This window comes from Mytilus trossulus, chromosome 8 (genome assembly GCF_036588685.1).
Source record: "Mytilus trossulus isolate FHL-02 chromosome 8, PNRI_Mtr1.1.1.hap1, whole genome shotgun sequence".
Taxonomy (NCBI): Eukaryota; Metazoa; Mollusca; class Bivalvia; order Mytilida; family Mytilidae; genus Mytilus; species Mytilus trossulus.
In genome coordinates, this window is record NC_086380.1 from 55,953,761 (window position 1) to 55,969,062 (window position 15,302).

The 15,302-nt window shown below is 31.6% G+C and overlaps 1 protein-coding gene across 17 annotated transcripts in view; it reads left to right on the forward strand.

Moving 5' to 3' along the window:
• Positions 1–15,302, forward strand: part of LOC134681164 (RIMS-binding protein 2-like) — a 134,446-nt gene that overhangs the window by 32,180 nt on the left and 86,964 nt on the right. For 16 of the 17 annotated variants that reach the window (XM_063540631.1, XM_063540632.1, XM_063540626.1 and 13 more), the window contains 4 exons: positions 2,061–2,180; positions 8,535–8,666; positions 11,258–11,449; positions 12,126–12,227. In XM_063540631.1, coding sequence (XP_063396701.1) covers positions 2,061–2,180; positions 8,535–8,666; positions 11,258–11,449; positions 12,126–12,227 — 546 coding nt within the window. Of the gene's footprint in view, positions 1–2,060; positions 2,181–8,534; positions 8,667–10,114; positions 10,710–11,257; positions 11,450–12,125; positions 12,228–15,302 lie in introns of those variants that run through there. The other variant, XM_063540644.1, reaches the window with a different exon arrangement.

A 15,302-nucleotide genomic window follows, 5' to 3' on the forward strand; every position in this document is an offset into this window, starting at 1 on the left:
ATTTCTTTGTGAATATATTCTATTATTGTTCATTTACTATAAGTTGACCTTTTGAGCCCTCAGAAATATTAAAGGGACAAGAAATCACCGGCAGATATTTCTTTGCATGGTTCTTTACTTGGTTCATCTGACCCTTGAAAATTGTTCAGGGAGACTATCATTAAAGAATCTAAGAGAGGAACGACTTTTGTCAACATAGATTTTTATAATAATTTGTTAACTAATTACTTATATGTATATATCACCTGCCGGTTCATAACTGGCATTTATTTTCGGTGGTCAGAGAGCACTCTCCCTGTGGCTTAATTTTTCGTGGACAAACGTATATTTGTTTATTACAGCTGTCAAAATATTATATGTATATGCAGTTTGAAGGGATTATAAAGAAACTTTTAAGTATATTGTTTTACCCTATAGCCTGTTTTGAAGATTTATGTATCTGTTTTATTTACTCGTCAGTAAAAAGATCAAAAGCGTTACATCGTGCATTTTGTAGATTCAAGTGACGACAATTTGAAAATTTTGGATAACATATTCAGCTATTATACAGTTTGCATTGGATTAAAGGATTAAATTTTAACCGATTCTAACTAATGAATTGCTAACTGATAAATTTATTGAAATTGTATTATTAAGAAGAAGATTATAGTTTGTGTGTGTAATTCCTTATTAAATGGAACCTAATCTAACTTTGAATAAATTGAATGGCTTGAAGTTGTTTTAGAATGAAAAGACGGATTTTAATTATGTACGATTTTCATCAAAAGAACTGATTTAATATTTTGAATATTTATCGAATTGGATCTTTCAAAAACATTGCAAAAAATGAGCGAACTAACAATTTAAATAATAGAGATGAAGTTTTGATGGAATGAAGCATTATGAAAATCTAATTTCCAAGTGTTACAACATTTGGAACATTTAATGGCTATTTACATATGGAAAACTCCCTAATATATAAGGGACTGTAACAGGAAATAAACCATGACCGGTATCAAACGACCTATTCCTATAAGTGGGATGGATTTACTCCCCAATATGTATACGCCAGGGATGTTTACTAATAAAAAGGAAAACATTCCATTCTCAGTGGTTTTACAGCAGGTAAGAACCTGGGTTTGGTCTATACTAAATAAATATATAATGCAAAGATGAAATAATTGTCATCTTCCAGTCGGTGCTTTTTCTTGGAAAATTTGATTTTTCAAAGCAATTATCTTTATAATGTTACAATGTCTTAAAATATATGCACACATTTCCCCCACCACCCCAGTTAAACAGGGGCAGTTCATTCCTAAAATGGAATTTTGAATCTAATGTATCATATGGCTTAACATAATCATTACCAATTAGCAGGACATTTAGCAACCAACAATCATCATGCAATCATTGCCAATTCACCTCATATTGAAGTTGCATATAAAGCCATCTGAGCCTGTAATTGGTTCGAATTCAGAGCTTTTAAACTGAAGCAAATAATCTACAAAATTTGATAGTCACCTGGATCTCATGTTGAATATTTTGTCTGTGCACTGAGTCTGTACAAACATAGCATAAAAGTATATCTTGTTCTAAGTACCCTTATAGATGCCATATTATAATATTTTTTTTTACTATATCGGGTGAAACAATTATAACTTATAAATTCCTCTATTTAAGGAATGACTGTAATATTTTTTCTGTCTTTGAAGAAATAACATCAAAAAGGTGATGCACACTGAACATGCTGAATAACGTGTGTACCAGGTTATTTCAAGTGTGCACCACATTTTTATATGTTATTTCAAATAGGCAGAATTCTTATAATTTATAATTCTTTCATTTTATAAACTGAAGAAAACCATGAAAAAAACGTTGATGACATCACGATCACATGACAAAATTATGTCTATGAGCTGATAAACAAAACGATGTCAGCCAAACAGAAAACACGTTACATGGAAAATTAAATAATTTAAAAGAAGAGGTCAATTAAATGGTATTGACAGATCAATATAAGTTAAAGCATGAATGTTTACCTATAATGCTTTATAATAAATGAATAATTCTTTTCTTTTTAGAATCGTAAACTTTCGGAGGATAAAGACAGACATCTTCAAAAGAGGGTATCAGAACTACAGACACAAGTACAACGGCTAGAGAGGAAGATATCATTACTCAACAATGAAAACGAATCAATAGTAAGTTACAGGGATGAACAAAAAAGGAAATTTGGAATGTTTAAGGGCATACGATACAGTTAAAGGGGAGGTAATGACGTTGCTAATGTAAAATGTTATTTTCGCGACGTCAAACTGTGACATATCGGGAAAACATGCATTTTTAGCTCACCTGGCCCGAAGGGCCAAGTGAGCTTTTCTCATCACTTGGCGTCCGTCGTCCGTCGTCCGTCGTCGTCCGTCGTCGTCCGTCGTCCGTCGTCGTCGTCGTCCGTCGTCGTTAACTTTTACAAAAATCTTCTCCTCTGAAACTACTGGGCCAAATCAAACCAAACTTGGCCACAATCATCATTGGGGTATCTAGTTTAAAAAATGTGTGGCGTGACCCGCTCAACCAACCAAGATGGCCGCCACAGCTAAAAATAGAACATAGGGGTAAAATGCAGTTTTTGGCTTATAACTCAAAAACCAAAGCATTTAGAGCAAATCTGACATGGGGTAAAAATGTTTATCAGGTCAAGATCTATCTGCCCTGAAATTTTCAGATGAATCGGTCAATCGGTTGTTGGGTTGCTGCCCCTGAATTGGTAATTTTGAAGAAATTTTGCTGTTTTTGGTTATTATCTTGAATAATATTATAGTTAGAGATAAACTGTAAACAGCAATAATGTTCAGCAAAGTAAGATCAACAAATAAGTCAACATGACCAAAATGGTCAGTTGACCCGTTTAGGAGTTATTGCCCTTTATAGTCAATTTTTAACCATTTTTCGTTAATTAAAGTAATCTTTTATAAAAATCTTCTCCTCTGAAACTACTAGGCCAAATTAATCCAAACTTGGCCACAATCATCTTTGGGGTATCTAGTTTAAAAAATGTGTGGCGTGACCTGGTCAACCAACCAAGATGGCCGCCACGGCTAAAAATAGAACAAAGGGGTAAAATGCAGTTTTTGGCTTATAACTCAAAAATCAAAGCATTTTGAGGAAATCTGACATGGGATAAAAATGTTTGTCAGGTCAAGATCTATCTGCCCTAAAATTTTCAGATGAATCGGTCAATCGGTTGTTGGGTTGCTGCCCCTGAATTGGTAATTTTGAGGAAATTTTGCTGTTTTTGGTTATTATCTTGAATATTATTATAGATAGAGATAAACTGTAAACAGCAATAATGTTCAGCAAAGTAAGATCTACAAATAAGTTTACATGACCAAAATGGTCAGTTGACCCGTTTAGGAGTTATTGCCCTTTATAGTCAATTTTTAACCATTTTTCGTAAATTAAAGTAATCTTTTACAAAAATCTTCTCCTCTGAAACTACTTGGCCAAATTAATCCAAACTTGGCCACAATCATCTTTGGGGTATCTAGTTTAAAAAATGTGTGGCGTGACCTGGTCAACCAACCAAGATGGCCGCCACCGCTAAAAATAGAACATAGGGGTAAAATGCAGTTTTTGGCTTATAACTCAAAAACCAAAGCATTTTGAGGAAATCTGACATGGGATAAAAATGTTTATCAGGTCAAGAACTATCTGCCCTGAAATTTTCAGATGAATCGGTCAATCGGTTGTTGGGTTGCTGCCCCTGAATTGGTAATTTTGAGGAAATTTTGCTGTTTTTGGTTATTATCTTGAATATTATTATAGATAGAGATAAATTGTAAACAGCAATAATGTTCAGCAAAGTAAGATCTACAAATAAGTCAACATGACCAAAATGGTCAGTTGACCCCTTTAGGAGTTATTGCCCTTTATAGTCAATCTTTAACCATTTTTCATAAATCTAAGTAATCTTTTACAAAATCTCCACTGAAACTACTAGGCCACAATCATCTTTGGGGTATCTAGTTTGAAAAATGTGTCCGATGACCTGGCCATTCAACCAAGATGGCCGCCACGGCTAAAAATAGAACATAGGGGTAAAATGCAGTTTTTTGCTTATAACTATGAAACCAAAGCATCTAGAGCAAATCTGACAAGAAGTTAAATTGTTAATCAAGTCAATATCTATCTGCCCTGAATTTTTCAGATGAATTGGACAACTGGTTGTTGGGTTGCTGCCCTCCAATTGGTAATTTTTAAAGAAATTTTGCCGTTTTTGGTTATCTTGAATACTATTATAGATAGCGATAAACTGTAAACAGCAATAATGTTCAGCAAAGTAAGATCTAAAAATAAGTCAACATGACCTAAATGGTCAATTGACCCCTTAAGGAGTTATTGCCCTTTATAGTCAATTTTTAACAATTTTCATTAATTTGGTAAATTTATGTAAATTTTTACCAAATATAGTTCTCTGTTACTAATGGGCAAAGTTCATGATAGATATAATTGTAAGAAGCAAAATCGTTCAGTAAAGTAAGAACTTCAAACACATCACCATCACCAAAATACAATTTTGTCATGAATCCATTTGTGTCCTTTGTTTAATATGCACATAGACCAAGGTGAGCGACACAGGCTCTTTAGAGCCTCTAGTTCAACTGATTTTATCATTCAAATTGATTTAACTTGAAATCGAGTGCATAAAACAGCAATTTGCTTCATTTTGCAGGGAGATTATGTGACCCAAATTTTATAAAACTGTAAATAGAGGATTTTTTTTTATTTTGATAAACATGCAATTCATGAACATTTGATAAATATGAGTTATTTCTGAATAAAAAATGCATACTTTTGTAGGATACTTATAAAATACAGAAATTACCTATTATTTAACAAAAAACAATTTGTGTTTATCTTTTATAACAAAAAAGTTATGTCTTTCTTTCGAAAAAGAAATTACAGCCACAAATCTGAATTTTGAGCAAATATACAAAATTACGACCTCAGTTTACTCTAAAAGTAGCAATTGAAAGGTATAATTTTTATTACGTATTTGATTTAATCAGGAAAAAAATAGCTTATATGCAAATTTTCAGGAACTTGTAAATACAGGATCAAAACTGTATTGTATGCCCTTAATTTTGAAGTTACTGATTGTGTAGATCGTCCTGAACATATATATCAAAAGATGTGGTCTGAGTGCCAATGAGACAACTCTCAATCCAAGTCACAATTTGTAAAAGCAAACCATTATATGTCAATGTACTGTCTTCAACATGGAGCCTTGACAGTGACACCAAACAGCAAGCTATAGAGGGCCCCTAAAAGACTAGTGTGAAACAATTCAAACAGGAAACCAATGGTCTAATCTATATAAAAAAATGAGAAATGAAAAACACCAATGAACCACTTCAACAAATGACAACCATCAAATTTTCTTTTCTAAAAGGAATCTGTACATTCAGAGAAATAAAAATGACTATCATAAAAATAAAAATATCTGTGTGTACTAAGATTTATATTGTAAGACTAAGATTTATATTGTAATATATCTGCAGTATTTGTTCACAGTTTTGAAGTTTTATTTATTGACATAGTAGGAGATTTGAATATTTGTCAATTGATAGTGTTGAAGGTCCTGGTCCTCCCTTCACATAAATCAGGATAACGTAAATACCAAACTTTCAATCTGATTGAGATATATTTTTCTGATCAAAACAAAAATTTAAATTACGATCAATATAAAAATTTAAATTACGATCAATATAAAAATTTAAATTACGATCAATACAAAAATTTAAATTACGGTATAAATATATCGAATTTCCTCTTTTGTCAATTCAGACGAATGTTTTGGACACTGAGTAATGTTGTGGTATTTTGTCAGGTACACAGTTATATGTTGATACAGATTTACATAATTACAATTGACGAAATTCCGATATATCTCAAGGTCATTGCTAAGATTGTAACGCTATGTTGTTTAAGAATATATACTTAGGTGAATTTAAAACGACCTAGAAATTTAAAATTTAATTTTAAATTGATACTAAAAGACAGAAGAGCATTAGTTAAAGACAAAATAAGCTAAAACTATTGATAGATTAGATAGACTATTGGAACTCCTTTCAAGACATTTATCATGTTTATTGCAATTTTAATATTTTCAAAAAGTGCTGGAAAAGGCTGACTAGACAACTTTACCTTATGTTTGCATTGATATTTTTGGGATCTCAAATCAAAAGAAATGAAACTTGATTTTTTTTTAATTTTGACTTTTGAAATAATGGGTGTTATGATATATATTTTACCCTGTATGGTAAAAGTGGTGGGGGTATAGGTGTCCTAACACAAAACACAAAAAACCTGACCTTAATACACCCTTCTGAATTAATTGGTTTTAAGAAGGACTATGCTTTCGTTACCAATTTTCTTTTCATTACCTTATACTTTTTAAATGAAGAATAAACTCCAAACAAAGTTGTAATCAAATGTCTGTTGCACCACTGTCACATGTTTTTGGGAGGGTTGAGGCACCTGCTAGCATGCAACATTGTTTAAACCATGTTTTTTGGGAGGGTTAGGCACCTGCTAGCATGCAACATTGTTTAAACCATGTTTTTGGGAGGGTTAGGCACCTGCTAGCATGCAACATTGTTTAAACCATGTTTTTGGGAGGGTTAGGCACCTGCTAGCATGCAACATTGTTTAAACCATGTTTTTGGGAGGGTTAGGCACCTGCTAGCATGCTACATTGTTTAAACCATGTTTTTTGGAGGGTTAGGCACCAGTGCTAGCATGCAACATTGTTTGAACCATGTTTTTTGGAGGGTAAGGGACCAGTGCAAGCATGCAACATTGTTTAAACCATGTTTTTGAGAGGGTTAGGCACCTGTTAGCATGCAACATTGTTTAAACCAAGCATTCTGTATGCTGCTGACCCTAGTCTTCATTTGTTGTTGTATATTATATTTGTTTTTCTTTTATTGTCTTGTACAGGAATTAGACATTTTTCTAGTTAGGATTGTTTTACATTTGTCTTTCCAGGCCTTTTATGGCTTGTGTGCATTTTTGAAGGCAATGATATATATGGAGACTGGAGACCTGAATTGCTTAAATATTTTGTCATTTGGTCTCTGGTGGAGATTTGTCCAATCAACAATCATACCACATCTTTTTGATATTTTCTTATACCAAAATATTTACCAGACCTTTAGAACTGACATAAGTACTAGACCTCACATGACATACAAATACTTGAGATACTTGGTAACATAATTGTGCCCGAGTTTCTATCTTTGCCCAAATTGGTTGCTTGTAACTCTTTCAAAAGGTCAAATTCTATTTATAAATCTTAAACCTTATTTATATCGGTCATATAATAAATGACTATTTTTTCAATCTGACGATCACAGAAAATCTATGAGGATAAGATTCAAATATTTGACTTGACCGAAAAAACATATACATGCAAAAATATTAAATACCTGTTTAAACCATTATAGAGATAATCATCATCAAATATTAAATTATGAATTGTCACAAATTGATAAGTCATTGTGTATATGTCATGTTTTGTCAAATTAGTTATCACCTATATTTCTTCAAATGATATGTGTTTCGATACTTTATTTACCAAAGTCACCCAAAGTCACACGTAGTAACAAGGATTAAATTAAGAGAGGGGGGGGGGGGGCACTTAAAAAAACTAGCATACCTGCTTAAGAGCATGTCCTAACCTTAGCAACATCTTTTGTTGTTTATTTATCTTAATATATCTTAGTAATAAAAATATCAAAGGAATTATTTGAGTTTTTGAAATATTGAGAGTTTGTTAGATTCTGGTTATTTTCTCCTGTGTATCAAGTCTTAAGTCTAATTCAGACCTGAATTGACCCATTACATTTTTTAAAAGTTAAAAAATTTCCAGACAGATAAATGCCTAAAACATTTACCAGGCCTTTTGAACTGGCTAACCTCATAGACTGTCAAAAAGTTTGAGACCACAGACCAGTTCTCATTATTTCATGGTATGACTTAATTTTTTTTTACAAAGAAATCAGAAAATATCCCCCCAACCACAATATTGTACTTTATTTATTCAGTAAGATTGATAATCCTGTACATCTGACATAAAATACCTTTTGTTTTTAAGGCAGACAAACTATATAACATTCATAACATTAGTCAGAGTTTTTATACTTGTGTATCTCTGACCTTTCACTCCCACACAGGTAAACATACCTGTACTTACCTGGATATTTTTTCTAAAAAAGTTATGAATTATCTGTACTGTTATTTTAGTAGATGAGGTCCTCCACTACTATACCAAACATCAGCAAACTATATCATGGGAGACAAATCATCTTAAATTTATAAAAATATGAACACATCAAAAGGTTTCCCTCCCCCCCCCCCCCCCCCCTCCAAAAAAAAAGATAAAGAAAGAGGAAAAGGCACGTTTCTTTTAATGAATCAAAATGCTGTGCAATATTTAATAAAAGTGGATTTAATTATAATAATGAATTGATATATTTTAATTTTTATTTCAGAAAAAGCGTCAGGATGAGAAAAAGCCATTAGAAGAAAAAATAAAAACTTTAAAGAAAAGAAATGCAGAACTTGCAGCAATTGCCCGTCGCTTGGAAGAAAAGGCCAAACATTTACAGCAGGAAAATATTAAGGTATAAAATCAAATGTTGATAAAGATTTGTCTAACATAAGATATCCTTATTTACTTATACAGAAAACAGTATGCTAGATCTCATTCATATGTTTTGACTGTTCCCAAACTTTTCCAAATAGATCTGAAGTTGACCATGATGTGGGAGTATACATATCTAAGTCTTGTAGATATCTAGGTGAACCATGAATTAGGTGTGCAGCAGCAAATTTTCCATAGACTTTTAAGCGAAAAGCACAAAATCTAGGACTGCCTTTAAAGAAAATTGATACAAAGATAATGAATTCTCAGAACTTTCCCACTAAGACGTTTTTATGCCCCACCTACGATAGTAGAGGGGCATTATGTTTTCTGGTCTGTGCGTCTGTTCGTCCGTTCGTCCGTCTGTCCCGCTTCAGGTTAAGGTCAAGGTAGTTTTTAATGAAGTTGAAGTCCAATCAACTTGAAACTTAGTATCCATGTGCCCTATGATATGATCTTTCTAATTTTAATGCCAAATTAGAGTTTTGACCCCAATTTTACGGTTCACTGAACATAGAAAATGATAGTGCAAATTTCAGGTTAAAGTTTTTGGTCAAGGTAGTTTTTGATACAGTAGAAGTCCAATCAACTTGAAACTTAGTATACATGTTCCCTTTGATAAGATCATTCTAATTTTAATGCCAAATAAGAGAATTTATTCCAATTTCACGGTCCACTAAACATAGAAAATGATAGTGCGAGTGGGGCATCCGTGTACTGTGGACACATTCTTGTTTGAAATAGATACTTGGATAAGAAGTAATAATTACTGGAAATGTCCATAATAAAACCATTCATTCTGGGTTTACTGTTTTTATTGACCAACTTCATTTGTAAGGAATGCTTTGAAGTTAAAAATTTCTATCACAAAGTACTATGTATGGAAATAGAATAAAGTGTAGAAAAGTACGATTCATGCTCAACAATCTTCATTTAGAAAATGCTTAATTGCTATAGATTCCACCTAAAAAGGCTGTTATTGAATTGTTATAGCTTTCTGAATTTCCTCTACTTTTGCAAGGGTCATACAAAGAGTGTTTTGGAAATGGACGAACAGCAAATATTATAGCCATTTCAGATAAGATCTAAGTGTACACGTTTATTTAATAAAAAAAAATGCACAGTATAATGAGTAATCGGCTTGAAGCAAAAAACGTGAAATAAAAGTTGCAAACTTGTTGCACGAAAACCATCCTTTACCACCATCTTTTACCTGAAGGATATTGTTTCATCCACATATTAAGGTTTACTTGAGATTAATGCCAAAACAAAGTGATATAGTATTTAGTCCAGTCCAGTAAATACTTTCTATTAAGGTAACATCATCATTGTCTAATTGGTTTACCTCTGTCCATTCATAGATAAATATAAAATTTAATGAAAATTTAATGCATGGTGACCAGATCAAAACTTTTCTACCTTGTCATTGCCCAACAGCAGACGACAGTTGGACAAATAAACATAGCTGGGAGTCTGATCAGATAAAATATTTGTACAGTGAACTATGTGTCATTATTGTGTCATATCTGTGTAGTACATGTGGATCAAACTTTAATATTTAAGGAATATATTCTCTAATGATTCGAAAAATTTTAAGAAGTAATTAATGAATTAGTGAGGAAATTTAATTATGCTAATATGGTGTTTATTAAACGGATTAGGGAAAGACTTTGAACTTTTAATCTGAATGATCTGCTATATGATTGTGTTTAAACTTTGTAATTTTCAGTTCAAGAGGACATGAATTCAATTTTCTTCTGGTTTTCCATTCGAGCATTTCATTTTCTATTCAGAATTTTATTGACTTCGCCAAAAGTTTGACTTTCAGATTATTTGTTGAGATGGATTTTAACAGGAATAAATTTTGTGTTTTATTGTGAAGATAATGGATTAGTTGTCTTTAAAATCAACTCTATAGCAATGTGTTCTTGGATTATGTTTAGAAAACAAATATAAAACTTCCATGCATTGGTTTAAAATGTCTTTTTGTTGGGAGGAACTTTTTGACAAAGATTTTGTAATGGTAGGTTCATTGAACACAAGATTTTTTACTTACAAAAGACCTTTTTTTATCCTCAAGCTAGAGTAGTATAGTTTTTATTCTCATCATTTAAAAAGAAATAAGTGTAGTAAAGTTTCAGGCCCGAAAATATAATTTGTTGAAAGATTTTAGATACTAATAATTTAAATATTTACAACCACACTTCTTCTGAACTATGAACTGTGAATTAATTTATTTTCATTGGTACCAATTTTCATAGAATGAGAAAATCTTGCATTTTCGTGGATATTTGCTTTTATGGTTTTGCCAATGACTCCATCCAACTTTATAGAACTTTGTAATTTGTTGAACTTTTAAATTAAGGTTTTACTGTATCCATGAAATCCACATAAAATTATAAATCTACAATAAAACCAAAACTTGTTGTTGAGTTATAACAATTATTTGTTGTGCATGTTGTGCCTTTGTCAGGTATTAAAAAATATTATTTCCTGGTTATCATGTGAGATTTTCTTGTCTATTATCTCAAAATGTCAATCTAATTTTTCTCTTCTTCATATTTTATTCAGAAAGTCAAAGAAGATGGTCATGGCCATCCTGAAACTGACCATTTAAAGAAAATGTTTGCCCGCCAACGTGCCAAAGACCTTTCGGAGCATGCTAAAGCTATGCTAGCCAAAGACAGGGAGATTGAGGAACTACGCAAAAAATGTCAGGAACTGGCCGATCAACTTAGCAATGCTGAATTTCTTGGTCCTGAGGTTTGTCTGAAGACATTTAAATGTTGTATTTTTAGTGTCAAAGTGATGTTTAACAAAAATGCATACAAATCGGTTTAGCTGGATTTAAATAAAAAATAAGATATGATTGCCAAAGAGACAACTATCCACTGTATAGCGAATGGCCAGATCTAAGCAATTAAAGGCCACCTAAGGCCAATTAAAATTATTTTTTTGATTTTCATCCCCGTCTGCCCTTCTGAAATCGTACAGCCCCCATTTTTTTTATTTTAGAAAATTTACGATTTTAGGATTTTGTTCATGTCTGTTACTGGTAATCATTTATAATTTCGTTCCATTGGGTTCAAACTTCCTGTTTAAAATTTTGGTTTTGTATTTCTTCAAGTTAATTGGGGAATGTTTAATAAGAGAAAACAACCCGACCAAAGAGTAAGAAAACAACCAAAGGCCAGTCTTCACTACAGCGAGAAAATCTTGCAACTTGAGAGGGACTTCAGAGGAATGTAAAGTAAAGAAAGACAACTTGTCAAAGGGAGGATTGATTGAAAACTTATTTAATAAAAGTTTTCAACATATTGAAATGGTGAAGGGAATTGATATTAATAAAGAAACTAAAAAAAACCCAACAATTATTTCACTGACCTTTCAGGAGTTATTTAAAATCAATGGTTGATTTTAAAACTTGTTGTCTTTTTAGAATGTACAGATGTATGAAGAGAAAGAAGAACTAATTAGTATTATCAAACAGGCAGCAAAAGAGAGACTAACCATGGAGAAACAGATTGCTAAAATCAAACCAGTAAGTTGAATTATATGACAAATGAGAGGTTGTGCTAGCTTTAAACCAGGTTTAATCCAACATTTTCTTTTTTTTTAATCCAACCTTATACATTAGGATATGACAGTTGTTTTCTATTTGTTTGATATGTTTGAGCTTTTGCTTTATGACATTTAATAAGGGACTTTCCGATTTGAATTTTCTTGGAGTTTTGTATTTTTGTTATTTTACTTTTTCTTATAATCATGAAATTCTCTGATCTGACATAAAATGACAAGGTTATGAAAAGACTGTTATAAATTGATGGTATATTAACAAAAATCAAAAAGATAGAAGAAAATGAAAGGTCTGTGTCTTGATTTTTAAGATATAAGCCATTGAAAATAAGAATTGAAATTTTTTTCTTGAATTTTTCCTCCTTTAACTTTTGATCTGTTTTTTTCCCAACAACTATGAAAAGATAACAATAACTTTTTTTTAATCTAAAATGAATATTAGCAAAACAGTTCTGAATAAAAGGTTATAGAAACTTAATATCAATTAAGTGTTGGATGATTTCATTACTGGAGTAATATGTAAGGGGAGATAAATCTGTCAGCCTTGATAACTTTTCTAATCAAAACCATATATTGACTTTAGTAAGGGGAGATAACTCTGATGATCTTAGAATTAGTGAAGAAATTATAAAAATCAATTTCAGTGAAATGATATTGCAGTTGATTGATTTGACAACATCTTGGTTGAAATGATGAATTTACAAATAGAATGAGGCTTATTAACTAGTAATAAAATGAAATGATTTGTACTAGATAACAGAAACACTCATGTTGACAGAATTATTAAATGCTTCTGGCACTTGTAACTGTTTACAAGTTCAGACAATTGTGTAAACTTGTTTTCAATTCATAACACATATCATTTTTATAGAAGAATATAAAATGTTTTCCCTTTACACTTAGTTAAACCTTAATTATTACAAAAATATTTAAAATGTCACAATAAAAACAGATTCTTTGTAGCACACACAAGATTTAACAAAATGCCACTATAATAACATATTATCCTGTCAAACATGAAATTTAACAAAATATCAATATTGGAGAATTATCAAAGGTCATTCTATCTTTCAAAAATCCCATGACGCCTGAAGGCTATGCCTTGATATGATCTGATTTATCAATTTGTAAGTTTTATTACAGCTACCACCTACTACCAATTACTGATTATTTTATCTTAGACAAATTAACAATTAAAAAATTGCGATGAGAAGAAGGGGGTGGAGGGGGAAGACAGTTTCATTTATTATTAACATGAAATCGACAGAAATGAGGGACAGAATTGTCATGTTTGTTGTACATTTGAGCATCGTTTAATAAATATAAATTGATCTGATTGAAAAAGGTAGGGTTTGGAGAGCTAATTTTTTTTAATCATGAAATAAACAGGAGTTATTGATTTGTTTGGGTTGGGTATGAAGTATGGATATATATGGTATACATTTCATCAAAAATCAAATTGATTGACGGATCAATTGATATAAGTTGTTCATTGCTATTTTATTTTATTGGTCAATATGTAACGAAGCAAATGTAGTCGAGTCAGGTTACAAGAACCAAATACAAAAATAAATGATAGTCACTGGATGTTAAGCTATCCATTATCTTCATACCTTGCCCACTTGGGGCCTCAGTGGCAGAGTGGTCTAAGTTGTTACTACTGTAATCCCTAGCCAGTCAGCACTCATGTAAGGGGCACTCAAATCAAATCTTAATTGACTAGGATTGTCAGTTTACCAATCAAAAGGTCAGTGATTTTTTTCTAGGGAATCCAGTTTCCTCCACCAATAAAAAGTGACTACCATAAATAAAAAAAAAATAAAAAAGTGGTGCTTAAATTGGCTTTTAAAACAGAAAATCAAAAATCAAAAAGACCTATAATGGTTTAATTTTTAAATTGTTATTTGGATGGAGAGTTGTCTCATTGGCACTCACACCACATCTTCCTATATCTATTGCCCACTAAAATTTTTATGAAAATTTAATTTATTAAAATTATCTCTTTGAGTCACAATTTTACTCTTGGCTTTTAGTTTAAATAACAAATGTTAAAACAACCAAATTGAAATTTATCATTACTTCAGAAAGTGGTAGCATGCATGCACTGTTTGTTTAGAACACTTCTGTTGCAAAAAAAAGCAATATTGCTCTATTTCTCTAATTGTATTAGTTTGAATGTTGTAAAACGCTATAAAATGTTGGAGGATACAGGAACAAAATTTAATCAGGCTAATAGGCTACAAGGGATTTAACAAATTGTATCATCGTCGCATTGTTTTTTTTCTTTAAGTCACGCAATTGATTGCTTTCTAACTTTAGGAGACAAATAATCAAATTGTTTTTTGTAGCCACGCTAAAGTACAATTTGTCAGACATCTGCTAAAAATTTAATTGGATGTTGTTAACTATGTCTTTTTTGATTGGATGATATAAAGATAAAAGGGGTTGTTGGGTAAAATCCAATGAGACAGTGAGCCACCAGATGACACAATAACCAAAAATATACCTCAAGGTCAATGTTTTCCCAGTTTATGTTTTGTACACACACAGCTACAAAAATATTTTTGAATGTTTGAAAAGAGATTATATACACTTTCTTGCTTGCATTTAAATTTTTCAAAAAAAATTAGGTCAGAAATTTTATAGTGATATGTAAACTCCTGTTTGCTGTTAAATCACTTATTAAAATTGGGAAGTGCATCTTCTGATTTTGTGTCATGGATAGATATCCCATAATCCTTTGTTTTCTACTCTATTGTTTATTTTGTGTCATGGATAGATATCCCATAATCCTTTGTGTTCTACTCTATTGTTTATTTTGTGTTGCATGCTGCTATCCCATTAATGTTTATCCTACATCTTCTTTTATTTATATACGGTCAAATAAAAAAAAGTTGTGTGTTTCCTATTACCCTATTCTCCCTATTTTTTAAGCTATAAAAAGCCTACCCTATTGTTTTTGTGTCATTTTACAAAAACACTGATAATGTCAGAATGGTCCTCCCATAGACTCAATGAAAAAAAAGTAAAATCGAAAAAC